General features: G+C 35.4%; 1 protein-coding gene across 3 annotated transcripts in view; it reads right to left on the bottom strand.

Annotated features, from left to right (window-relative positions):
• Window positions 1–18,598: 18,598 nt before the first annotated feature.
• Window positions 18,599–27,560, bottom strand: part of LOC117173019 (60S ribosomal protein L31) — a 15,908-nt gene continuing 6,946 nt past the window's right edge. For all 3 annotated transcript variants that reach the window (XM_033361369.1, XM_033361368.1, XM_033361370.1), the window contains exon 3: window positions 18,599–19,488. In XM_033361369.1, coding sequence (XP_033217260.1) covers window positions 19,338–19,488 — 151 coding nt within the window. In that variant the 3' untranslated portion in view covers window positions 18,599–19,337. The remainder of the gene's footprint in view (window positions 19,489–27,560) is intronic.

The following is a 27,560-nucleotide window of genomic DNA, read 5'->3' as shown; positions in this document are numbered from 1 at the left end:
TAAAAATTTAGACACACATTACTCATTTGAAGAAACTTAGAACTACAAGTAGAATTGACCCCATTTCAATTAACCTGACAATGTTTGTATCAATTAAAATGTGGAACTATAACTTAAACATGCAAATGTATAAGAGTTTTATTCAAAATTTTCTTCTCTCTGCTTTTCTTAAACTTAAGGGATATATGTATACTATCTTTCGTGCTAACATTTTATCTTGCTTTTTATCGTAATTAAATTGACTTATAGACCTACTTCAGTCTATTTTCTACCTGCTATAACGTGTCCTTTTTTCTTCATTTGTAGGTTAAGATCGAGTTAACCTATTACATATAGCACACATTTAAGACTGAGAACCGTACCCTTACATAGCTACACGTGTGGTTGAATTTCATTCGGTTAGGTTAGGTCAGGTTTTGTTAGGTTAGGATAGGTTAAACCTCTATGTAGGTTAAGCCGAAGCTGAATCAAACGGTACCGCAAGCACAACGGGACAACACAATGAGTTTAATTGTGTTACGTGAAGTTAAGTTAGGTTAGGTCAGCTTTTTTTAGGTTAGGATAGGTTTGACCTCTTTGCAGGTTAAGCCCAAACTGATTCAAACAATACCGAAAACACAACGGAACAACATAATCAGTTTAATTGTGTTTCGTGAGGTTAGGTTAGGTTAGGTTAGGATAGGTCAGATTTATTTCTAGGTTAGGCTCGAGTTGACCCATTCGATGTAGCACTCATTTGCTGCTGGGAAAATATGCTTCCAGAGCTTTACGTGTAGTTCAATAAATTTCTGTTAATTCAGGTTAGGTGACGTCAGGTTCTGTTGGGTAAAGTTACGTTAAATAAGTTGATATCAGGCAAGGGTTGATCCTTCACAGTTGTCGAGATGTTTTTGAAGTGAAAATTTGCATCACTGGCATTATTTTGAAATTTATTTGCCTCAGTGCATGATTTTTCGTCATTTTTAATGTTATAGCTCAACCATGACGTGATGGGTGATTTTTGATACCGAATTTGAAATCAGCGTCCCAAAATCCATAGGAATACGTGTGTCTTGTTACCAGATCCGCACACTTATTTTTTTTGTGTGGCTGTGTAATCAAATACAGGAGAAACAAATTCGGAGCGCCAAGTTCTTCGTAATCGAATTGAATTTAATGTTTTTTAATCATTCAGAATCAGACGAAAACTGAAGGCACTGGAGATTTTTGAACGAAAAACGTGCATTTCCTCACACTGTGCTCGGTTGCGACAGCTACAGGCAGTGTTTAAAGTTCGTTACGTTATGAACATGTTTGAAAACACGAGATGCAAGTTTTCTTTTAGTATGTTACTCATGTTTGGCTTAAAGTAAGTTCTCACCTAGATAACCAACGTGCCTGGCACATTACCGGACCGATGGGCGGCACACGGCGCACAATGTGTCAAAAAACGCCTTTTTTGGGTAAAAATCGACCAACAGTGCAATTATTAACGGATTTTGCTGTTTTTTTTTTAGAAATTCCCGTGAGGCTTGCAGGTATAACAAGTGGCTCACGTACAACGACTCCTACCCGCCCTGGGTCAATTAATTCCGGGTTAGACCAAAATCAGAGTCAAAGGTCCGAGGGGGGAGAAATTTTGTAGAATATGCCCTATGATAGAGAACATCAGAGTTATATTGCGGACTACAAATTGAACACAGAAAATATTCGGAATCGTCGTAGTTGCTATTTGAATCTTCAATTAGCAGACCAAGCTCGAGACCTCGAGAATCAAGCCGCTTGCCAGTCTGTCGACTATGAGAAGTGAAATGGATTCGATGGAGAGGGAACTCAGAAAAGTACATTTTGAGAATGAAAAGACAATGCTTTAGTCAAGAATCCAGAACCCGGGTTCTCGAGTCCCTCACGACAATAATCGTTCACAAAACACAAACAGGGAGATTTTCGTCTCGGAACACCGATATCGCGAAATGATAGGAAGTGAGGGACATGTATCCCAAAATGATCATAGTAATTTTCAAAGCGTGGGTCGTGCCTCGTTCCACTCAAGCGACTCACGTGGTAGTCCATTGTCGAGTCGGAATTCTAACATGTCGCCCACACGGAGAAAAGGTCCGTTATTCTCCTGGCGTGATGATGACTCAAGTGAAAACGACAGTTCTCCTCGAATTAATTCGAGACATACCTAAAACACGTCATCGATTCGTGGACTCGGTGGCAGTCGTTCTGATTTCGAAAATGACGTGCCAATTCAAATCGGTTGAATAGTCAGTTCCTGGAAAATTTGTTTTCCAATGACGTAGCGGAATCCCGAACAATTCCTGCTGATCCTCAAGGAATAATTGAGCATCAGTGGAATTCACAGAGATTTATTCGTCCCGTGTTTGTCGAAGTTTTTTAATGGTCCGTACAGGTCGTGCTACATGGTGAACAAGAGCTCATGGCATACGTGGAGATATTTCTCACGCGCTTTCCGGTACAAGTGGGGCGAAAGGAAAGACGACGCCGACCTTCTCCTCGAGGTCCATAACTTGAGACTCGAGAAGAATTAAACTCTTACAGAGTTCGCGTGTAGGGCTAGGCTCGTATTCAAACGTATGCAGAGCCCGCCGGAATTCAGAGAACAAATAAAACAGATACTTACGAAATTTAACCCCCGACTGATCTTTGAGATGTTAAACTTATCTTTCAAAAATTATGTCTATATTCTGCATTACGTCAACAAGCATAGTTACCTCTATCAGAGATCAGTTGATTCACTGAAAGCGCGTCCGAGGTCTAGCCGAACAGACCTAAACTATACACAGGAACAATTCGACTCGGTTGATGAGTTCGACAAATACTTAACCCAAGACGGTCCAAGGTCGAATGGTGGGAGTTCTGAGAGCGAACAAGTCACAGATTTTAATGCTTTCCAGCCCAAATTAACTGCGAATCCTAATAAAGATCTTAAGATACAGAATACGAAATCTATGACACGTTAAATACTCGACCTAAACTTGGAAAAGTTTTAAGGGAAATTAGAACAAGTTAACACAACTAACAAAGTTGTTGTTAAGACTCCTGTTGACGAACAACCAAAGGTAGAAGGAACAAACCCCCCTTTCGACCGTTTCAAATTGCTCTGCGTTAATTGCGCGAAATTAGAGCATACATTGCGCTTCTGTACGTCAGAGCCACAAATGTCATGTTGTCTTTGTCGTGAAACCGGACATTTCAACACTAATTGTCCAAAATGTCAGGGAAACGCCAAAAGCCCTCATTAATTTCCCCTTAAGTTACTGAAACTAAGGGCATAAGTGAGGATATCCAAAGTCCCTCTCCATCCAGAAAAGTCATTGAAGAAACCATTCAGAAGCGAATTTAACTGAACACAATTTGTGATCAGGATTAGTATCAAACGAAATTTGATCTCGTCAAAGGTCAACCCGATAGATTTTCGAAATGGAAGATCGAGGACGACGAACTATTCTATTATCGACCTGACTACGAAAAGGCTCTGATTGACGACGAAAATCCATGGAAAAGAGTAGTCAAAACCTTGCGATATCATGACTATCCTTCAAGAAAACAATTATATTCCGCAAGCAGAACATCTTGGTCGCGATAAGACATTAGATACTCCTCCGAAATTATTATTGGCCGGGTATGACTCAAGATGTTAAGGGTTTCGTCGAAAACTGCGAAACTTGCGTGAAGCTCAAATATAATCGAAGACCTATAGAAAGACAACTGACTACCAGGCCCTTACAATCACCTTGGGCCCAGTTATCCGTTGATACCGTCGTCTCTCAAACACGAAAAAAAACGGAAACTCTAATCTTATTGTCGTTCTGGATTTATACACTAAATATATAGAGTTATTCCCAGTTCGCCATAGGACCGGTGAATCCGTAGTTAAAGCACTCGATACTGTTTTCGACCGATGGGGGACGTCGAGGTCAATTGTTACGGATAACGACAGGGAGTACATATATAAATATGTTAGAGCCCTTTTGTTAGCGAGAGGTGTTAAACATATCGTATCGCCGGCTGTGTCAAATGCAGGTCGATGCAACACCATTTTAAGGACTGCAAAATGCCTTAATGCTCTCAGATGAAAAGTGAAGATTGGCAGTCGAGACCCAAAATGCTCTTTTAGTACACAAAATTCTCGACGATATTATGAAGATGAGACCAAAGTCGGATCACGGCCTTGAAATCAAGATAACCATTCTAATAAGATATAACAAAAGGCCAACGGAGTATGCGCCGTTTTGATCTTCGGCTGCGGCGATAATTTGGCAAGTTCAATCATAATTTAGCTAGTTCGTTTATTATTAAAGTAATTAATTTTTTCCGCGTAATTAGCGAAATTTGTCACTCGTTAATATCATGTCAAACGAAAATTCGTTTTTCTTTTCTTAATAACAAACAATGTTAAGTATCATTTCGAGTTACAGTTCGACTAATATTTCGACAAATTCGTTTTCTATAATTAGGCAACAAAGCGCTATACAAAGACAATACAATCGTCACTATTTTGAACCTCGTGAATTATATTTCAGATAAGTTTGGATACTATGCAGTATTTCACCTCAAATTTACTATTCATTACTCCTTTGATTCAGAACTACTATTGTTACATGCTCCCCGTGGTGCATATCAGGTCACTATAAACAATACGATAGCAAGGATTCTTTTGCAACAATTTTCGTATTCATTCCGTAAAAATAATCAGCCCTATTCATAAAAAAATAGTTAAAAAGTGCATTCGTTTATAAATATTGTTTGATAAAGTAACATTTCTTGGTCAATATGAAAAATATGACCGCAAAGTATATTTGGCAAGACATTTCAAGTTGATTCCGCAAAAAATTGTTTAAAAAATTTAAATTCTTTGCTTAATATGAAAAATATGATAGTAAGGAGTGTTTGGCGAAACATTTTAAGTTGACTCCGCAAAAAAATCAATCCTTTTCATCAAAAAATGGTCTGAATGTGCATTTGTTCATAAAAATGGTTTAAATAATTGGCAATAATGAGCTATTCTTAGTTAATTGTAAGCGCACATCATTATCTGTGATACTTTATACAAAAGATATGGGTTAAAATTAGCTTATCATTGCGAATCACAAAGAAACGACTTTTGTTAATTAATTTTTTTAGAACATTATTATGAATTTTTGCTGTTACTATCACCCTCTGCGAATTATTTTTATATAGTTATTACATTAATTTATTACCTTTTTAATGAATTTTAAAGTCTTAGAAGAAATGGTATTACATAAAAAATTAGCAACAAAAGTTTTAACTTTGTTGTTAAATGACAAATTTTTGTTCAGTTGAAATAAAATGTCGGCAGTCACTCGTTATACCTGCAAGCCTTACAGGCAATTCTAAAAAAAATCAAAATCCGGTGAGAATTGCACTGTTGGTCGATTTTTGTCCACAAATGATACACTGTGCGGAGTGCCGGCAATAAAGCGTCGCTTGGTCGGTATGAATGAGCGGCAGACCGAAGTGCGGGCACCATGTGTCGCCCTGTGTAATCGCGTGTGCAAACGCTCTTGAAGGCCGTTACGCGCCACGTGCTTGAACAGTGGTCCTATGAATCGGACTGCGTGCCGGCACATAGGGTACTTAGTCACATTTGGAAACATTGCCGAAAGGTAAAGAGAAAAGTTGGAAACTGTTTAAGCAGTATTCCTCGTCAAATTGAAGCTCTATTATCTGCTGAAGGTTGCTATACGAAATACTGATTATTAGGCCAAAGCTTAAAAACTACTTTTTTTATCATTTAAAATAAGATACACATTGATATTGCGACATTTTTGGTAAAATCTTAGAGAAATATATTATGAATGATGAATTTTGTTCTAAAAATGATTATCTACATTGAACTCAAGCATTTTTATAATAATAAACGACTTGTAAATAGAATCTTAGTTTCATATGCCGACCCTTATCAGATAATAAAGCTTCAATACGACGAGGCGTACTGTTCATACAGTTTTCAATTTTAATCTTTATCTCTAGGCAATGTTCCCAAATGTTATGGAGTATCCGAATTAACTCTTACTTGGTTGTAGGATCGTGCTTACTGACTTTTGTTTTATGAAATTCCAAGCGTGCTAGATGAGATTCAAATCTTGAGACTTTCCCGGTCAGTCGAAAACGGTGACTTTTTTAGAGCTAAAAAACGTGCTAATTCGTCTGGCGAATCTGGCAAAAATAGCAAACTAGGAGTTTCGAAGCACAAGAAAGCTCAAAGTACTCACAATAAATGACAAAAATAATGTGAAAATTGTAATTTTTTAGCTTTGGCCTAATAATATGGCAAGGCACTCTACATCTGAGCGATTTTCGCCTTCGTTCCCAGGAAATAAAAATCCATTCGCTTCTGTTTAATGGGTTTCGATGTCTTTTGAATTGCGTATCTGTCACTAGAATTCCAAACTTGCCGCAGATTTGTTTATTACAGACTTTTAGTCGTTATAATTCTGTTGACTAACTTATATGCCGTAAAGAATGATAACTGAAATAGCAAAAAGAATCTAGTAGACCCGCGCATGATCTTTTTTAGTCTTTCGATAATTTATAAATTTGAAAAATCGTGTGAAATATGGCAGCTTAACCACAAAAATTCGGTCTTATTCAAAAAGAAGGAAAACGATTCAATATAAACTTGCTTGAAATGTTCATCGCAGTACGTGGCAGATTCGAAGCTGCTTGAGAAAATGACCGATTCACATAGTCGCAAACCGATTCTGTTTCAACTTTCTGAATCTGCAAATGACAGATACGCAATTCACACAGAGTCGTCTTTTCAATGGATTCTTTTTTCGTGGGTTCGTAAGAGCTTCTTGTAAATTCTTGCTCAAACTTCTCTCAAACTATAGTGGCCTTGTCCCGAAAAGAGTTTTGTAAGGAGTAATTTAAAAAACGTAACTTTCATGTGATTTATTAGATAAAAATTGAAATATTTCGCCACGGAATATTCTCATAATATTAAAGGAATATGTATGAATTTCCGCGAATGGGAATATTTTCTGTGTATATTTATGAAATATTAACTAGAAAGCATCCCGAATATTACTGTGGAATATTTTCCTAAAACTACACGGAGAAAATCCTTATCTAATAGTTACATTAGGATACACGACTCAGTCACTGCCGAAGTTAAATACACGCTGAGCGCGTTAAATTTAAATTATTTTTAACTTAAAATTATTTCTTGGGAAAAAGATCCTACTCCTTCTTCACTTCAATGGGAATCAAAACACAAAACTTCTGATTTCCGGTCAGGTGCTTTTCTAATTAAGCTATTAGAGAATAAGAACTCTTAATTCAAGAAAATAACGCTAATTTTTTAGCTAGGCGTTAATGGTACAAGTAATTATTTTTTAATGAATCTGCTATATCTTTAGAGATGGTACCTTACTTACAGTAGATCAACCCTCCAAACCATGAAGGCAGAAAATCTACACAATATCGATCAAGTTAAGAATATTCAATAACAGAAAATGCTTAACGTCTTAATCAGACTAGATGGAAAATAATATTTTCAAATTAAAATTATTTCTTGAAAAAAAGATCCAACTCCTTCTTCACGCCATTCGAAATCGAACCACAAAACTTCTGGTTTCCTGTAAGGTGCTTTTCCAATTAAGATAATAGAGAGATCAGAATAAGAACTCATAATTCAATAAAATAACGCTAATTTTATAACTTCCATCTAGTCTGAATAAGACGTTAAGCATTTTCTTTTATTGAAGATTCTTAACTTGATCAATATTGTTTAGATTTTCTGCCTTCAAGGTTTGGAGGCTTGATCTACTGTCGGTAAGGTACCAACTCTGCTGATATAGCAGATTCATTTTAAAATATATTTTTAACTTTCCTATTCTGCCTGACAAAAACTGTGTTTACTTTAAACTACACTTTCGAAAAGCTCGAAAACAAAGCTAGCGGCATTATATCGAGGGATTAGTGTGTACTGAACTAATTACATGAACCATATATCAAATAATATCTATACTCAATAAAGTGGTCCAAAAAAGCGACTGTTTAAATATTCACTTCAAGGCCATGTCATGTGTGGGTCACTTGACTAGATTTCCCAAATTATTTTCACACGAAGCGCCTCATAAAATTGAAAATTTGGGAAAATAAATAAGAAGCACCAAGAAAGTTGGGTCTTGTCCTAAATTTTAATAATTTTTAAAAAAGCAAAAAAAAATTATTTGCAAAAAAACTGTTTTCATTAGTATAAAAATTTAGGAACAGATTCACCTTTCTTAGTGCTTCTTACTTATTATCCCAAATTTTCAACTCGATGTGGTGCTTCGTGTGAAAATAATTTGGGAAATAAGAAGTGTCGGTAAAGTAGGAATCTGGTCACTTGACCCACTCATCACATAGCCTTAAACCTCTCAGAATGAATCTGGAAAAGAGCAAATAAAATGGTCCAAATTTATCATAAAAAAGTGGTTTGAAAAATGAGGAAAAACTGATAATTGTACTTACGTTCGCCTATAGGTTAACAGGGTAAGCCTTTATGGCGAGTGCAATAAACCACGCAGTCGAATTTTTTTGGGGACTCAAAGTACAAACTGAACCTAACGGTAGTTTCAGAACAAGAAGACCTCAATTCTCAAGTAATAAAATTTTAAGGCGCAGGTGTCTAAGTAGGAAAGCGTAATAATAACAGGAATAAGGAGCGGATTAGTGACCAGAGGCCAGACAGGTAAATCCTCAGAGTGAACTTACAGTTTTGTCACTTTTACATTACTTTGTCAAAAAAATTTTTATCATTTTAGCGAGCTGAAAAATGATTCTACAACCCTAGAAAAAAAGAATCCATTGAAAAGACGACTCTGCGAATTGCGTATCTGTCATTTGCAGATTCAGAAGTTGAAACAGAATCGGTTTGCGACTATGTGAATCGGTCGTTTTCTCAAGCAGCTTCGAATCTGCCACGTACTGCGATGATCATTTCAAGCAAGTTTATATTGAATCGGTTTCCTTCTTTCTGAATAAGACCGACTTTTTGTGGTTAAGCTGCCATATTTGACACGAATTTTTAAATTTGTAAATTATCGAAAGATTAAAAGAAATCATGCGCGGGTCTGCTAGATTCCTTTTGCTATTTCAGTTATCAGTCTTTACGGCATATAAGTTAGTCAACAGAATTATAACGACTAAAAGTCTTTAATAAACAAATCTAAGGCAATTTTGGAATTCTAGTGACAGGTACGCAATTCAAAAGCTTTCGACACACATTCGACAGGAGGGAATCTATTTTTGTTTCCTGGGAGAAAACAGAAAAATAGGCATATTCTGAACTCTAAAGCTAACACTTTTCCAATTTAAAGTAATCAAAACTGAGCTGCAAATCATTTTATACAATTATCAGCTAGAATTATTAAAAATTGAAAAATTAAATTTTTGTTATAAACTGAACACTTTTTAGATGAAAAGTTAAATTATTTTCTATTTAAATAGTTTTACTTCCTCTAGGGGCTGTAAGACCTTTTAGTTGATGGGGAGGCTGAAGCGTATCGGACATAGGGGTCAAACGGACCTCGGTCTGCATGCGTGTGGATATGGATGAAAGGACCCCCGGTATACGGGCTCTCCTGGGTGATTTTGAAAGGATCCCTATAAACGGACTCTCCTGGTCTGCATGATTGTAATATGATAGAGGGGTGAAAGAGCCCAGCTAACACGGGCCTTCTGGCTCACTGGGTCGAGATCCCTCCTGGACCGATCTCCAGTTTTTGAAATCGGCACGGGAATTACTTGTAGCCCGCAAAGCGACCAAGCAACAGCCCTCCGTTGTTATGGCGGCCTGCGAACGGGTATTCATTGAGTGTATCGTTCAATGCGACCACCCCCCTAAGCCATGGGTGTAGAGTGATCGTGACCATGGCATTTTGGCACCTAAATGTTACGAAGGTGTCCTAATGGCCTCCCGGGGACACCGGACGACCTCCCCGAGTAATTAGTCTTACCCTTGCATGCGGGGCTCTGATGGAGCGGACCTTTTATTTCCCTAGCTACTCCTGGGAACCAAAATGGATCACGCAAACTTAATTACAAAAGAAGAAGGAGAAAGGGAGATAGCGGAGGAGGCTAAGGGACTGGGTCCTAATGGGTCTAACAAAACCCTTTCATCTCAACCTGTCTCTCCATCAAGCCTTACTCAGGCGGCGCCTATGCCCTCAGCTCTTCCGGGAGCTGAGGGTGTGTCGTTCCCTCTGTTTAAGGCGATGGAAACTGGAGAAGCCAATCAGTCCCCCAATAAGATGAAATGCATCAACGGTTCACTGAAAAGAAGATTGAGGAGGCAAGCGTAGCGGGCTAGTGGAGCAGCTGCAGAAACTGGTACATCGGTCACCATAACGCCGATAACCAGCACTAAAAGCGAGGAAGGGGCTCAGAGGGCAACCCACTGGGGGGGGGCTAAGCCTTTGAAGAGGCACAAGGCGGTCCAAAATCCGACGAACAGGGAGTCTCCGGGGCTGGATTGAATGCTGGAATGCTGCATGAAAGCTGGACCAACTTTTGCACTGACATCGAGAAAGGAGCAGAGGCGGCTAGACTGGATAAGATGCTTTCTCGAAATCCGGATGCTATTCTTGGCATTCTGAAATGTTCCGGCGGGGTGTACTCAGAGTCTAACGAAGATACCTTGGCTCACCTGATCAAGGCACATTTTCCGCGTTTCACAAAGTTAGGAGAAGAGGGGACGACACCTTCGAGGCAATCAAAGTTGCCTGTGACATAACTGGGCCCGAACCGACGGCTAGCCAACGAGATTGTTACCCCCAGCCAGGGTCAGATGGGCCCTGAAGTCCTTCAGTCCTTACAAGTCTCATGGGCCGAATAGTATATATCCAGTCTTCTTACAGAGGGCTGACGTTGGGTTAGTTCCGACGGCATGGAGAGATGCGAGCGCAGTTTTCATTCCGAAAGCGGGCAGGATAGGGTACACTTGACCGAATGATTTCCGTCCCATTAGCCTCACACCTTTCCTACTAAAAACAGTGGAGGCTCGTGGACAGATATATCCGCGATAAGGTCTTGTCAAGTAGTCCAATTTACAAGCAACAATACGCCTATAGGGCAGGTCACTCGACTGAGACGACTCTAAGCACAGCAGTTGACCTAATCGAAGGACAACTGAAGCAGAAATGCCTCGCGATCGGTACCTTTATGGACATCGAAGGAGCCTTTAACTACACCCCTGGAGAGGTTATCAGGAAGGCATGATCGCACGCAGTGTGCCCGTTGCAGTCGTAGAATCGACCTGCCACATGTTGGCCAACAGGAACCTAACTACAACTAAGGGCGATACCACCTTATGCGGAACCGTCGACTCAAGATGTCCGCAGGGAGGTGATTTTAGCCAAATGTATGGGAGTCATCCTGGATACCCTGGCGGACCGAAGGAACCGAATGGAGCCTCTACAAAGTACCCGTAAAGACCCCCTTGGGTCCCCATTCAGTTCCTTTTTAAAAAACTCGAGAAAACAGCAAAATCAACTTTTAAATGGTTGAAATTTGGATTATACGTTAAAACTCCCTATAGGTCACGGAATAATCGCAATAGTTTTTTTTGCAGCGTTAAAAAATTTAAAAAATAAAATACCTGTCATTTACATGGGCTGAAGGCGATTTCAAGTGCATGTTCTTTTAGTAGCAGTTAATAAGCGTTCCGTCGGTAACTTTAAGAATTTCGTCTAGATTCTAGCGCCACGCAGTGGAAACCTCAGACAACAACGCTGCGATGCAAGGGAGAGAGAATTTTGTTTTTAAACTTCGCGCGCAACATACTACTTGATCTATTATGGATGCCCTCGAAGTTGCCTTCAGCTGAAGTTAATGATATTTTTAAACATTTTTAACGCTGCAAAAAAGTATTGATATTACTGCATGAGGTTCTAATAGAAAATTTAACGTAGAATCCGAATTTCAACAGCTTAAAAGTTGATCTTGCTGTTTTTTTTTTTTTTTTTTGAGTTTTTAAAAAAGAAACCGAATGGGAACCCAATGGGATCTTTACGGGTACTTTATAGAGGCTCCATTCGGTTCCTTCGGTCCGCCAGGGTAAGAAGTTGTCATTGAACGAGCATCTGGGAAACAAGTGCATCACTGGTGCCTCGAAGTCGACACCCGCGATTGCTCTGGGGGCACTAATAGGTCTGGAGCCCCTCCATCTTACCATCAGGACCGTGGCTGCGAAGGTGACTTGGAGATTAAATATGGTCAACGATAGCAGTATCTCGACAGTATTGCAAATACCAATGGACATTGCGAGGAGGCCAACATTGAGCATGCTCAGGGACAAAATTTCCACTCGTCGTTACCTCTTCGACAAGAAGTACCGAGTCAGCCTATCCACGAAAGAGGAATGGCTTAATGGTAAGGCAGACCAGCCCAGTGATGGACATAACTGGTTTACAGATATCTGAAGGAACAAGGAGAATACAGGTGCCGGGGTATATCGTAGAAGGAATGGAATGGGCTTCTCAATGCGATGGGGTCCTACACCACAGGTCCACAATCTAAGATTATGATCATGCTCCAGTGCGCCTAAAAGGCAAAGGAGTTCGGCAATAAGAGAAACATTTGTACCTGCTCAGACAACAGGCCTGCTATCATGGCCCTGAATGGAACAACGACCACATCGCCAGTAGTTTGGGAGTGCTTTAAGGCACTGAATGAGCTAGCTTTGGATCCCTGGACAAAGCGGAATCAAGGGCAATGAGATATCGGATAGGCTAGCAATGCTATTAGCAAAAGAGAGTTTTACTGGACCTGAGCCAGTCGTAGGCATTTCCAGTAGGTTAGTCACTAAAGATATTAACAGTTGGCTGACCGAGGAACATCAGAAAGAGTGGGGTTTGGTCTCTGACTGCAGGCAGGCCAAAACACTCTTAGGCTCAAAGCTAAACTTTCACCGAGTAAAGGAATTACTCTAGCTCGGGAGGAACGAAATTAAAGTACTAAAGGTAATGTTTATAGGAAACGGAAACCTTCGTTACCACAGACATGAGATAGGGCTTGAAGACAGTCCCCTCTGTCGTCTGTGCGGAAAGGATAATGAGACATCTTCTGACATCCTTTGTCACTGCCCTGCGATTCCCTACTGCAAATACCTATATAGGTGCCTGTAAAGGTCACTAATAGGATTCTGTTTAAGGATCCTATAAGTGACTTATATGTGATCCTACATAGGGTTACCTGTATAAGTCTGTGAAGGTGCCATCTATAGGAAATGAAACAGCTTCCTGCATAGGATCCTTTATAGAATCCTAAATGATTATATGGTAAGGGTATGGGTTCCTTCTTGCTACGTTAGAATCCATATAAGAATCCATACATGTTCCTACTACAAGGCAACTACATAGTCAAAAATACCTACTGCACATCTGTATCTGCTATAGAAAAGAACTGCGCAACACTTCCGGTTCATCATCTGTCTTATATAGGTCACTCATGGGATTCTATATAGTATCCTATGCAGTAAGCTGTTTCATTTCCTATAGGTGGCTTCTATACTGACGTATATAGGTGACCCTATATAGATCACTTATAGGATCCTTCTATAGAATCCTATTAGTGACCTATATAGGTATTTGCAATAGGGTTGCGGGGAAACGCGTAATACTCACAGGCGATTGCTGCATCAATAAGCCTGGAATATCAGCTAACACCGTAGCTGTGGTCCTCTCCCTAAAAGTTGGAGAGCTAGTTACATAAAACAGTCTCGATTCGGTGCCCAAGATCAAAGCTCGAAAGTTGTAAGAAAAACATTAATACATCATCAAATGGCTACCCTGCCATTCTGCAACTTTTGCGTTTGAGAATGGTAGCCGGTTTTCCCCGGGTAAAATCTGCAAAAAAATCAATAAGGTGGTTGCGTCAAATTTGTTTAAAAACATTCTTCAGATTTCAACTAAGAGCGGTGAAACAATGGCAGAAGTTTAGTCGTTTGGAAAACCATTGGCAGAAGCAAATGGAAAGTCCCGGAAAACCCGCCCTAGAACTTTATACGGTTCGCGCGCCCAGCTTTTTCCCCGATATTCTTCAGACCTTAACTAAGAGCTGTGTGTAATGGCATAACTTTAGTATAACGTCTCGCCTCATGCTGGCTGGCAAAAACCGAGCGACTGGCTTAAAATTGGACACGCAAGAAAAAATTGGACTTTTAAAGGGAGTTTTAATCGTATCGTAATGGTTTTTTTTTTAATTAAGGTAGAATTTGAAAATAATAGTAATGGCATATATACAGATAGCTTCAAAATGCAAGTTTAGCGAACAATCATGTATTCATAATTAAGTTGACATTTTCCACTAAATTACTTCTGCCGAGGATTTTCCATTATGCTAAAGATCTCCCATTACACACAGCTCTTAATTAAGGTCTGAAGAATGTCGGGAAAAAAGCTGGGCGCGCGAACCGTATAAAGTTTTGGGGTTGGTTTTCCGGGACTTTTCATTCGCTTCTGCCAAGGATTTTCCAAACGACTAAACTTCTGCCATTGTTTCACCGCTCTTATTTGAAACCTGAAGAATGTTTTTAAAAAAATTTGACGCGGATCTCTTATTGATTTTTTTGCCGATTTTACACCGTGGAAAACCGGCTGCCATTTGCAAACGCAAAAGTTGCAAACTAGCAGAATAGCAATTTGATGATGTATTAATGTTTTTCTTACAATTTTCGAGCTTTGATCTTGGGCACCGAATCGAGGCTGTTTTATGTAGCTAGCTCTTGGACTATATGAAGAGTACTGTGGGGTCACGCCTAAGGCTTATAAGGGGACGCAACGGGATCATCCAAGCGTCAGGGGGCTGTCACGGTCTCAACCCAGAGCAATAATAATAAAATAGTTTTAAACTTCTTAAAAAGCTTCACTATTTTACATATTTCAAAATCTTGAAACATCTACATGTTGTTATACATTTATTCAAATTTAAAATTTTTTTAGAACTTGTAAACATCTTTTAAAATGATTCGAATTCTTAACATTTTAGATAAGGTCCCAACATATCTATATACCAAATTTCATAACATTGAATCAAATTTTGAGCAAACTGTGAGTATTTGAAAACACGCGTCTACCATATTATCGCCCGCGTAATCTCCCTCTCGACTCAGCTGACTTGGTTTCTGTGCTTCAATCGTGAGTCAAGCAGTGTTGCCATGTCGTTTACGTTTTTAAAGCGATATATCGTTTAAATCAGCCCCATGCATCGCCCCCACTTTTCTGTTCTCTTAGCATCCGGAGAGGTATCGTAGTTCAAATAAATCTAATAGATGGTGCTCCGATCAGATAAGCCTGTTTTTTGCATCTTTTGCATTGTTTTGTATTGGCAAAACCGGTAAATTTCCTATTAAAAGTGATTTATTTGAGAAAAATATCTAAAATTGAAAGTTTAAATTATAAGAACTTGTAGCCGGATAAATTATTTATTGTGTTGATAGTTTTTTCTAATTGATAGTGCAAAATAATGGGATTAAAATGTGTAGCTCCGGGTTGTACGTCTGGCTATACCAGCAATTCGGAGAAGTTTCATTTTTTTCTTATGCCAAAAGATCCCAAAAAAATTAAACGGTGGCAACAGGCTATTCCCAGAGATGACAGAAATACAGTTTGTGAACAACACTTTTGGGAAAGTGACATAATTTGGAAGGCAGAAGTTAAAGGCCCAGGCGGAAGTGTAATGTCCACTATATGTTAATTTCGTTTCTTATTATTTTTCTATATTTATTTTGTTTAACTATATGGTTTTTAACAATCTAAATCAATTATTGATAAAAAAAGTTTCCGTAGGAAAGATCACACCTATTTATATAAATCAAATGTAGTTAAAAACTTGTTTTAAAAATATTTTAGAGGTATAAAAAAGAACGTTTATACTGATGAAAGAAAATCATCTATAACAAAACTCGTGGAATTTTAAACCAAGCAGAAGAATTTTCAAATAAAATAATGAATTTTTAACCAAAAAGATTAATTTTAAATTAAAAGAGACATTTTTAAACAAATATTTAAATTTTAAACTAGAAAAAATACATTTTCAACAAAATATGAACTACTTAAATTTTTAATTAAAAAAAGTAACTTTCATCTTAACTGATGAATTTTCAACTAAAACGGTGAATCATCAACTGGAATAGTTCAATTTTAAACAAATATATGAGTTTTTAACTGAACAATGAATCTTCAACTGAAACAGTTAAACTTTCAACAACAAAATATGTCTTACTAAAATAAATCAATTGTCAATCAAAACTTAAATAATTAAGTTTCAAGTTAACAAAATCAATGTTGAACCATAAAAAGACCATTCTTCAACCAAAAATTGAACAATTAAATTTTCTGTCAAAAAATTACTTTTAAATAAAAATGATGAATCTTCCATTTAAAAAAATTAATTTTTCAACAAGCGAGTTTATTTTTTAACTAAGTAAATTTATGTGTACCCTAAAAGATGAATTTTTAATTAAAATGATGAATATTGCACTGGTAAATACTTAAATTCTCAACCAAAAAGAATTTTTAAATAAGAAGATTAACTTTCAAATAAAAAACTCATTTTCTACCAAAAAAGTCGATTTTTTAACAACATACGCGAATTGTTCACGAAATAAATAAATTTTTAATTTAAAAAGACGAATTGACATCCAAATTGTTGAATTTTGAACTAGAAAAGGTACATTTTTCACCCGAAATAGTTAAATTTTATACGGGAATATTAAAATTTTTAGATAAAAAATTGATTTTCGACAAACTAGTTACATTTTTAAAAAGAGATCAATTTTCAATTAAAATGTTAAATCTTCGAACAAAATTAATTTTTAAGAAAAGGGTTCAGCTTCTAACCGCAAGTAGTTGAATTTTCTAAAAAAAAAAGGTAAATTCTCAACGAAAAATGTAAAAAAAATTTTATATTGTAATTTAGGAATTTCCTTTTCGAAAGAATACTTCTACTCTAAAAACTACTTGAAGAACTCTCTTTTTTTAAACTTCGGAAGAAGGGAACAGGGATTTTTTTAAACTTCTTTCTCCTGAATCTCAGTTATATCTCTGCGACTGTAGACAAAGTAAATTAACTATTTTTTAATTCAATTTCCGGTAATTTCGTGGTTTTTTTCCAAGTCTTTTCCAGTTTCCCGCTCAAGTCGCCACCCTGATTATAAACAAATTATATATAAATATATATATTTTAGAGAGTGGAAATGTATAAATGAATTGATAGAAGAGTATATTATAAGGATAATGATTAAATATTGTTATTACTATTATCATTAGTCAAGTACATGTTTTGATGCATTTTTTGGCTAACTAGTTACAGCTGCTCTTATTATTGTTACTGAAAATGATATTATTCCTTTTATATTCATAAAAAGTATCAAGTTTTTAATGAATTTTTGTAATTTTGCTATACCTAACAATGGAAAAACAGGCCTACCTGATACGAGCACCATCTATTGGATTTATCTGAACTACGATACCTCTCCGGATGCTAAAACAACTACTACATAAACATTCACGGGCGATGCATAGGGCTGGTTTAAGTATAAAATAATGGATACATGTCATCGACATATATAAATGGACCGGTAATGCTGTGGGGAGAACGCTAATGGGCTCTAGAGAGAGAAAAAACGTATGAGATGTAGAACTATCTCTTTCTGGAAAAAGCTGATTGGTCGGAAATATTTTCGTTGGGTGAAGTTTGGCGCAGCGCAGAACCGTGCTTTGTGTCGCGAGTGCCCCAATAATGTTACGTTCATCGCAATTTTCAGGATTTATTTATAAATTATTTAATTATAAATTATTGTAAATAAATATAAAAAATGGTGGCAGCCTGTGTAGTTTGTGGGCATTGTCAAGATGTTTATATGGGGATATGTTTTTTTATACGTAAGTAAAGTTATTGAATATAATAAAATAAAAAATGTTACAACAAAAACAAAACAAGTTTTGTACCTATGCAATACAAATGATTATTTTTAATGTTATAGAAATATTGTTCAAATTTTTGACAGTTATTACATTATTTTTGAACTCACAAAACGATTACTATTGTAGCATTGTCAATCCAATTTCAAGAAGAATTGAAGGTTATCAAGTTTTTAAAATAATCTATCTGAAAGAGGTTATTTTTCACGAATGTTCTTTAAAATTCAATTTATTATAACTACAAATTTCCATGTACTGTTTATCTTTTTTTTAATTAACCGTACAGAATATTTAGGTAATACCCGGGGCCACCAATTCGCTTCAGAGAGTACTGAGACAGATAAGGGCTGGTTTACGTCTCAGGTTTTTTCTTTCTCTAAATCCCATTTCAGTTCTCCCCAAAGCGTTACCGGTCCATTTCCATATGTCGATGATACATGTGCAACTCCTAATTCTACAATAAATTCAAGATCTACCAACATCTGCATCTCTTTTAGAAGCTTGAGGAACTGCACTCGACCCACTATTTTTGAAAGTTCCTGAATTAAAAGATATACAATTTTACCACGATACATTTGTAGCTTGTGAAAATGCAGTGTGCAATGAGTAAGATTCAGAAACATACTGTGAGCATGAATAATTTTACTAAAAATATTGTTAAATAATGTTTATTCACGATTTTATGCTTTTAATCCATTATTCGACAGTATATGTCTGCAATATATCAACAACAAAATTGATTAGTTAAATTTAAGGATGAGTAGTACAATGTTGAATTTTCATATCACTGTTTCTCGAAACGACCAAATTGTACTTGGGTCGTTCTTCGAGAGAACGCCTCAAATACCAATTATATACATATATGCAATTTAAATTTAGATCCAAGAATATGACCAAGTTTTTAAAGAATTCAATAACCTTATTGTGAAATTACTTCCTATTACCATGGAATTTATAAATAATCTTAATTTGTCAATTTAATCAATATTAAGAATTACCATTAATTCATTTAGATTATCAATTGATGCCTAAATTATCTCTTAAAAAGTGCATACTCTCAGGTTGTCCAAAAACAGATAACTATATTCTCTTATAATAGACATGTTTTCACTTTAAAATAGAGATAATTTGCGACATACTAAATAGATTTTGGGAAATTCGTTTACACATAACTTAATCATTTGAAATGATATCACACAAGTTTAAAACCAAATTACTATCAATTTGGGTTAATTTTACACTAGAAAATTTGCGATTATTTCCCAATCTTTTTCCGTAGAATATTAAAAATGGAGTAATATTTAAAAGCCTTCTTCTAAAAAATGGTTTTAAATTCGAGAAAATCAAATAAATTATTTATCATAGAATTAATGATCGAAGTTTTTTATTGATAAATTAATCTTGACTCGCATCTACATTTTCCGTTTGAAGGCCTTTGAAGGTACCGACGGGAATGTACGTAACAAGAGTGTATAATTTGTTTACTGAATCTTCGTCGTCATTTCTTCTTCTGCTCAGCCTCACACGGACACGGAAAGGTACGTTTCTGCAACGAACAAGAAAAAACATTACTAAAAATCCGATAAAACGTTTAAAAATAACCAAATTTCCTAATATGCAAACATTCAATCAAATACGCCAGACATTTCGATTGGCAAAACAAATTTCATGACATTGGACACTTTTCGAGTTTGGTATCATAGAAAACATGGGTGGAATTTTTCACTGAAAAACAATCACACGTATCTTTTTGCTTAGAAAAAGTTACAGAAACCATATTCGTCTTATACTCTTAATGTGATGCATGTTTTTCAAAAGATGCATCACGTCTGAGGAATTAGTCATAAACTGGAACGGAAAAATTTTTTCCCACTTTTTTGTAAAGAAGGTTATCAAAGCAAGAAGGTTATCAAATTTCTTTGAAAAATAAGAAGTAGATATGTTTTTCAATACAATTTTGCAAGAAACCATATTGGTTTTTTAAATATACTAAATAGAGGCATTAATAATTCTTGATTTTATGATAATAGTTTCAGAACATATTTTATATCTAGTAGGAATTTGGATTGCTATTTCTTAATCTACAAAAAAAAAGGTTTTCTCCATTTTTCCCAAAAATTTCAAATTGTTGAAAAGTATATAAGCGTCACCTGTGGCCACCCATTATCGAGCGCGAAGTGCGAGAGCCAACAATCGCGTGCCCCAGGAGCGCTCAAAGTAGCAAGTTGCGCGCGCAGCGAGCAATGGGAATATGTTCACCCAGCGGGCAAATTTTAGCGAATCAAGTTCTGAGAGTCAAATTTCAGTCTTTGTTACTACTAATAAGACAGACCAACATTGTTTTGTTGTTGGAAAGTGGAGCGTCACTTCCGAAGTAATTTTTTGCGTAGAATCCGGGGTCAAAATTGGTCCATCACGTCAGTATTTTAAGATATTTGAGGTTATGTACAGAAGACACAACATTTTTTGAAATTTTTTCTTTAGTTTTATCATACAGTACTGCTCTTTCTCTTTCATATGAAAGTTGCAGAGTTCAAACCAAGTTAAGCCAATTTGAAATTACGAGATATGTCCCATTCTTTCTTGAGCATTTGCTGTAAATACTTTGAGACAGACATTTTCTACTGGGTGTTTTTCTCTTAAAAATGTGTACTTGGGAGTGTTCGGGGTTGTTGAAATTCCAAAAAATTTTGTGTCTTCTGTACATAACCTCAAAAGTAGCCAAAAACGCCATTTTTTGGGTACATAACCTCAAATATCTTAAAATCCTAGCGTGATGGACCAATTCTTACCCCGGATTCGGATTCTACATAAAAAACTACTTCGGAAATGACCCTCCACTTTTTCATAAATCAGTAGTTACAAAATTTACGAAGGCACTTTCTCAAAATGCTTGAAAAAAAGCACAAAACCAATGAAAAAATATGTCTTCGTAAAATTGCCTGAAACTTTCAGAAAACAATTATTTCGGCCTACCTAACAAAACCTTTCTGTGTCATTCGGAGATCCTGTTTAGTTTCAGAGCTACGGGATCTAGAAGTACCAGATTTTCAAGTATCCTGGGAGTACACGTAGAATAAGCCAGAGATAAAACTTAACGTACATTAGAGCTTTTATTAGGATTAATTAATAGCAAAACGGTATTTAAGGAGGTACCATCGCTATTGCTGAGATCAGTCGACTACGCCGTAGTAATACGACTGACTGAGGTCTACATTGATCACGCCTCGCGATGTTGCCAGATTGCGATAGTCAACATTCAGAAGCGCAAGTTTCGTGATTAATGATTTTTTTCACGTATATTCAGAAGCTCAAAAACGCCATTTCTTATAAGACGCAATGTTAAATATGACGAAATTAAAAACGTTAATAACTTATTTATAAATTACCCTAGGCTTCGGCGATTTTAACTGAGTACTTTTGGTGATCATATTTAGATATCGTGAAAGTTTGGTTGCAATGGTAATGAAAATTCTTTTAGCGATGGTGCCTCCTTAATCAAAGCGTGAAGCCTCTGTCTCTAAAAGAAAGTATGGAAAGCTCTAACACTCTTGGAAAATTAATTAAAACTCGTTTTAGTTCTGTATTTCGTGGACTATTTTAATATATAACGTGATATATCTCAAAATAGAGGTTAGATACATCAAAATATTTGAGGCAAAAGTTGTAGGGGGCAAAGCGGATTACGCAAAGGTACCAATGACTGACCTTGAATGCGATTTTCAGGGTAATTAAAAGGTAAAAGTTATTTTTCAAATAGAAAACGTTATTTATGTGATAAAATGTAAGGACCAAAGAGTCCTTTTCGTCACGCTCATAGGGTATTTTTTTATCGCTCAAAGGGTAACAAAATTCAGGATAAATTCATGACTTCAAAACAATTCAAGTTAAATTCAAAAGAATTCGATTGATTTACGTAAACTCGGAATTTAAAGGAGTTTAAGGGAAACGAGAAGAATTCGATGAAGTTCACTGAAAGTCAAGGTTAAAAAAAAATGAAATCAATTGCAAACAATTTCAAAATGTGAAAAAATTTCATCAAAATTCAATAAATTTTAACTGAGCTTAGAAAATTTCAAAGGTATTTGATGAAATGGCTGAGAATTTAGTACATTTAGAAGAATAGAAGTGAATTAAAAAAATTCAAGGAAATTACAAAGAATTGACTATAATTCAGGGTAAAGTAATACGAATTAAGGGTGAATTAAAAAAAACGCAAATCCCCTCGAAGGATGAATGTCAAGAAAATATTTTTAATCACTTCAAAATTTTGAAAACCCTACTAATTTCTAACCAAAAAAGTGACTAATGATTTATTTTAGTAACATTTGAGTGAATTTAGCATAATTCAGGGAGAAACGTGAAGAATTCGATGAATTTCATTAAAAATGAAGCTGAATTTAAACATCAATCAAGTGAATTGAAAACAATTAAAAAATATGAGAAAATTCTTTGAATTCAGTAAGTTTTAAATGAGTTCAGAAAAATTGAAAGAGCATTCAAAAGATTTAGGTGAAATGCCTACGAATTTAAGGTGAGTTTACAAGTCTTCAAGATGAATTAAGCAAAACATTTCTAAAAAGCCATTAAATTGAGTAAATTTAGATGAATTTAGAAGGATTCAAAAGAATTTAAAAGAATTCAAAAGAATTTTAAAAAATTCAGGGTGAATTTCAAATAGAAGTTCCAAAAATATTTGGGAATATTTTCATTAATTTTGTAACAAAGTTGTGATTAAAAAAAGTCCATTGAAATAAATAAAAATCAGTAAATTTAGAAGACTTTAAGTGAATACAAAAAAATCAAAACAATTCCAAATAGTTGAAAAGAATTCAGGATTAATTCAAAAAATAATTTTTAATCTCTTCAGATCTTTGAAACCTTACAAAATACCTTGCGTCTCTTGAATATATTCTTTGAAATCCCCTAAAATATTATAAAATCCAGTTAACTTTTATAATGTTTCCTGAAATCCTGGAAAATATATTAAAATACATTGAGAGCTTTAGAACCCCTTAAAATCATTGAAATCCTCAGAAACCTTATAAAATCGTGTGATATCTTTTAAAATACCTAGATCTTACGAAATTCTAGAAAATTCTTTACCTTAAAATATTTCAAACCCTTTGAATTAGGGATTGTCCATATATTACGTAAGACGTTTTTCTGTTGTTTGAATAAAGACGAAAATAATATTTTTATCAAGTTGAAAAGGACACAGCGATATAAACAAAAGAAAAATGTCTTGCATAATATATGAACGATCCCTTACCTTTAAATCAATGAAATTAATAAAAAATTCCTTGGAATATTTTTTAAATTCTTTAAAATATTTCAAATTAAAACTCTTGAAAATGCCCTGATTATCTGTTGCAGTTAATTCTTTCAGAAATTCCTTAATTTTTTTCATTCTTTCAAAATACCTGACTTTTGGAAGCTTTGACCTTATTATAAATTTTTGTAAAGTTCCATTATGAGCTGGAAATATGGTACCATATAGGGACAAAATCTTAAAAATAGGGTACTTTAGGGACCTGAACTAAATATAGGGTACAATAAGGGATATAGGGACTGATCTGTGAGGCCTGGACGCGTATATTTGATTATATTTGATTTTTCCGTATTTTTCAACAAAAAAACAGTGATAAAAAATAACCATTCCTTTACCGCAACATCCCGTCTGGCTTCACATATGTTCGATGAAGGATTTCTATCAAGTTGATTTTCCTGCAGAGTCTACAAAATACTGCTAAACATATGTGTACATATATATACACACGTATTTGTTACTGGATAGTCCTAAAATAGGAAGTATTCCAAACTACAACGAATTCAGCCATTTTTCGTATTTGAGCTTCAATTGACCTTGTTATGCTCTTGGGAAATGATCATTTCTCGTATTTTCCAATTCGGTGTCAAATAACTGTTTCTATTTGAAAAAAATCACTTTAACCACTAAATGACCTGCAAAATTGCATGCAAATTCAAAGTCATTGGTACCTTTGCGTATACGCTTTACCCCCTACAACTTTTGCCTGAAATATTTTGATGTGTCTGCAGGGCTGCCGCAGATTAATGTACTTTTACGAAGTGACTAATTTGAGCTAAGATGTGAATAAAAGTGACTAATCTTCACATAAAAAGATGCCTGTTATTTCAATAGGTACTTGTTTAAACCAAAATTTCGATTTAATTACACATATATTTCATCAGATTGTTTTGAAAATTTAAGATGAAATTCTAGTGCTAAATTTGGGGGTGAATACCAAGGTAACAATTTCTAGAGTAAATTTTAAAAGTCACAAAAATTGTGATAATATAGATTATTCCATACATAATTATATATTCTAAGATTTTCCGTTCTTTTTTTAGATAAAATCTCAAATATAATTTTTTTCTTTTCTCTACTGTCTTCTGGGTTTTATTAATTTCTTCTCGTTTGTCTTCTAATTCTTTCCGCAATTCTCTTACTTTAGTTTTTATTTTTAGATTAAAATATTCATTTTTGTAACATTGCTAGCGATTTTCAATGTAATTTAAGTTGAACTGATCTTTCCCGACCCATTTTTAATCACCCCATACCCCTTAAATGTACTATTCCAACTTTATCAAAATGGTGCCTTGTTTAATTTGCATGCGATTATAATTACAAACAAATATTGTTATAAAATGTTTTGAACGTTACTATTTGATATAACTCTTTCCCATTTTACCCCTTTTCAGACGAAGCAAAGGAATGGTTTTTAGTTTTCACCCAATTAGAAGGGTTGTTTTTGGATTCACGGTATTTTTTATGTCAGATTTGGATTCAGCGTCAAAAATTACACCAAAAACGTACATTTGCACTTCCAAATACACGGAAATTGACTTGCGTGACTAAGGGGGCGATACGCCCCTAAAGCAACCCCTTAAATTTGAATAACCACCCTTCGGTCCGTACAGGACCGAAAAGCCAATATATTGGCTCCCCCCTTGATCGAGACTTTGTCTATGATGAATCAATGATACAAGATAACTATTGGGCCAATTTTCTAAGATCGACTTTCCTCCCAAATTGCCGGCCCTCTAAAGGTTAATGTCCCATTACCAAATTTAAAGCTCCACTATTTTTTTTAAGATGAGGGTTACGCTAGCTTAACGTTAAGCTGACGGAAACCCATTGGAAATAAACGTTGAATCGTGTTCTGTTCTATCACATAATTCAATGCTCTCCAGAACCACCACAAATAATTTTCTAAAAGCCACCCCTAATATTGCAAGACCATCCTTAATATAGATTGTGCACAAATTGTAAATCTGTTCATACCATAATTAAAGGCTCATTTCATGCCCCATAGCCAAATTTAATGCTTTACTATTTTTTTTAAACCGGTGCTTACGCTAGCTTCACGTTAAGATGACGGCATCACATGTGAAATAAACGTTTAATCAAGTTCTGTTCTATCACATAATTAAAGGCTCATTTAAGGCTCCCCAAAACCACCACAAATGTGAAATAAACGTTTAATCAAGTTCTGTTCTATCACATAATTAAAGGCTCATTTAAGGCTCCCCAAAACCACCACAAATAATTTTCTAAAAGCCACCCCTAATACTGAAAAACCACCCATAATGTAAATTTTGCACAAATTGTAAATCTGATCATACCATAATTAAGGGCTCATTTCATGCCCCATAGCCAAATTTAATGCTTTACTATTTTTTTTTTAACCGGAGCTTACGCTAGCTTTACGTTAAGATAACGGCACCACATATGAAATAAACGTTGAATCGAAGTTCTGTTCTATCACATAATTAAAGGCTCATTCATTTAATTGTTCTCCCAAACCACAATAAATTATTTTCCAAAAACCACCCCTAATACTGCAAAACCACCCTTATATAAATTGTGCACATATTATAAATCTAACAATATTACAATTAAGGGTTCATTTAATGCTTATTTAATGCCCTATTGTCAAATTTAATGCTCTATTTTTTTTTAACCGGAGGTTCCGTCAGCTTAACGTTAAACTAGCGTAACCCCCATTTTTTAAATAGTGGAGCATTAAATTTGGCAATGGGGCATTAAATAAGCCCTTAATTATAGGATGGTCAGATTTACAATTTGTGCATAATTTATATTAAGGGCATGTGACACAGCCAAATACCTATATTATCGACCTCACTTTATCAGCTCACTGAATCTTTTTTTGAACCTAAGAACTTTTTTTCTAAATAAAATATTGAGCTGAAACATTGGAAAATTTATTAGAGTACAATAAAGTACGTTTAGGTAGTGCATTTCGGTAGGAACTTCACTGAAAATTATTTTATCTTTTTTCTGAACCTCGACATTTTTTGAACGCTCGAACTTTTTTTATTCAAAAAATATCGGTCTCAAACTTTAAGAAATGCAAGAACCGAAAGAAAACTACGTTAAAGTACAAAGATTAATAATAAAGTTCTTAGGTTCAAAAAAAACATTCAGTGAACTGATAAAGTGAGGTCGGTAATATAGGTATTTAGCTGTGTCACATGCCCTTAAGGGTGCTTTTTCAGCATCACGGTGGCTTTTGGAAAATAATTTTTGGTGGTTTGGTAGAGCATTAAATGAGTCTTTAATTATTTGACAGGACAGAACACGATTCAACGTTTATTTCACATGGGGTTCCATCAGCTTAACATTAATCTAGCGTAACCCACGGTTTAAAAAAAAGTGTATCATTAAATTTGGAAATGGGGCATTAAATGAACATTAAATGGAGCCCTTAATTATAGTTTTTTTTCAGATTTACAATTTGTGCACAATTTATATTGTGCTTTTTCAGAATTTGGGGTGGCTTTGGGAAATAATTTGCTGTGGTTTCGGAGAGCATTAAATGAGCGTTTAAATTATGTGATTGGACAGAACTCGATTCAACCTTTATTTCACATAGGGTTCCGTCAGATTAACGGTAAGCTAGCGTAACCCTCTTTTTCTTGTTTTTTTTTTTTTTAATAGTGGAGCATTAAATTTGAAAATAGGATATAAAATTAGCATTAAATGAGCCCTTAATTATGTAATATGGCAGAACTCGATTCGACATTTATTTAACATCGGGTTCCGCCAGCTTAACATTAAGCTAGCGTAACCTATGGTTTTTTTTTAAATAGTGCAACATCAAATTTGACATTAGGGCATTAAATTAGCATTAAATGAGCTCTTAGTTATAAGATAGGTTTTAACTCGATTCGAAGAAGTGGTAACGTTAGCTTAACATACCTACATTATAGATTAAAATGGTCCACGAAATACAGTATTAAAACCAGTTTTCAATAATTTTCCTAGAGTTTTAGAGTTTTCCAGATCTTCTTTTAGAGACAGAGGCTTAACGCTTCGATTAAATACCGTTGCTCTATTAATTAAACATAATAAAAACTCTAATATGCTTTAAGGGCATGTGATACTTACAGTTTCCCCGACTTTTTTTCCACAAAAACGAAAATTTTTAAAAACTGAATTCGGAGATGCTATAAAATATAACGGACGTCCCCGGACTCTTTTTTGAGGGATAATAACAAAAAAAAATTTATTGTGCTAAATAAAAATTTTATGCATATGCATTATTTTGAGGTTACGTCGTTTTTCATCTCTGC

This window comes from Belonocnema kinseyi, chromosome 5, assembly GCF_010883055.1.
Source record: "Belonocnema kinseyi isolate 2016_QV_RU_SX_M_011 chromosome 5, B_treatae_v1, whole genome shotgun sequence".
Lineage (NCBI taxonomy): Eukaryota > Metazoa > Arthropoda > Insecta > Hymenoptera > Cynipidae > Belonocnema > Belonocnema kinseyi.
Note: the sequence above shows the minus strand (reverse complement) of the source record. Positions and strands in the feature narration are given on the sequence as shown.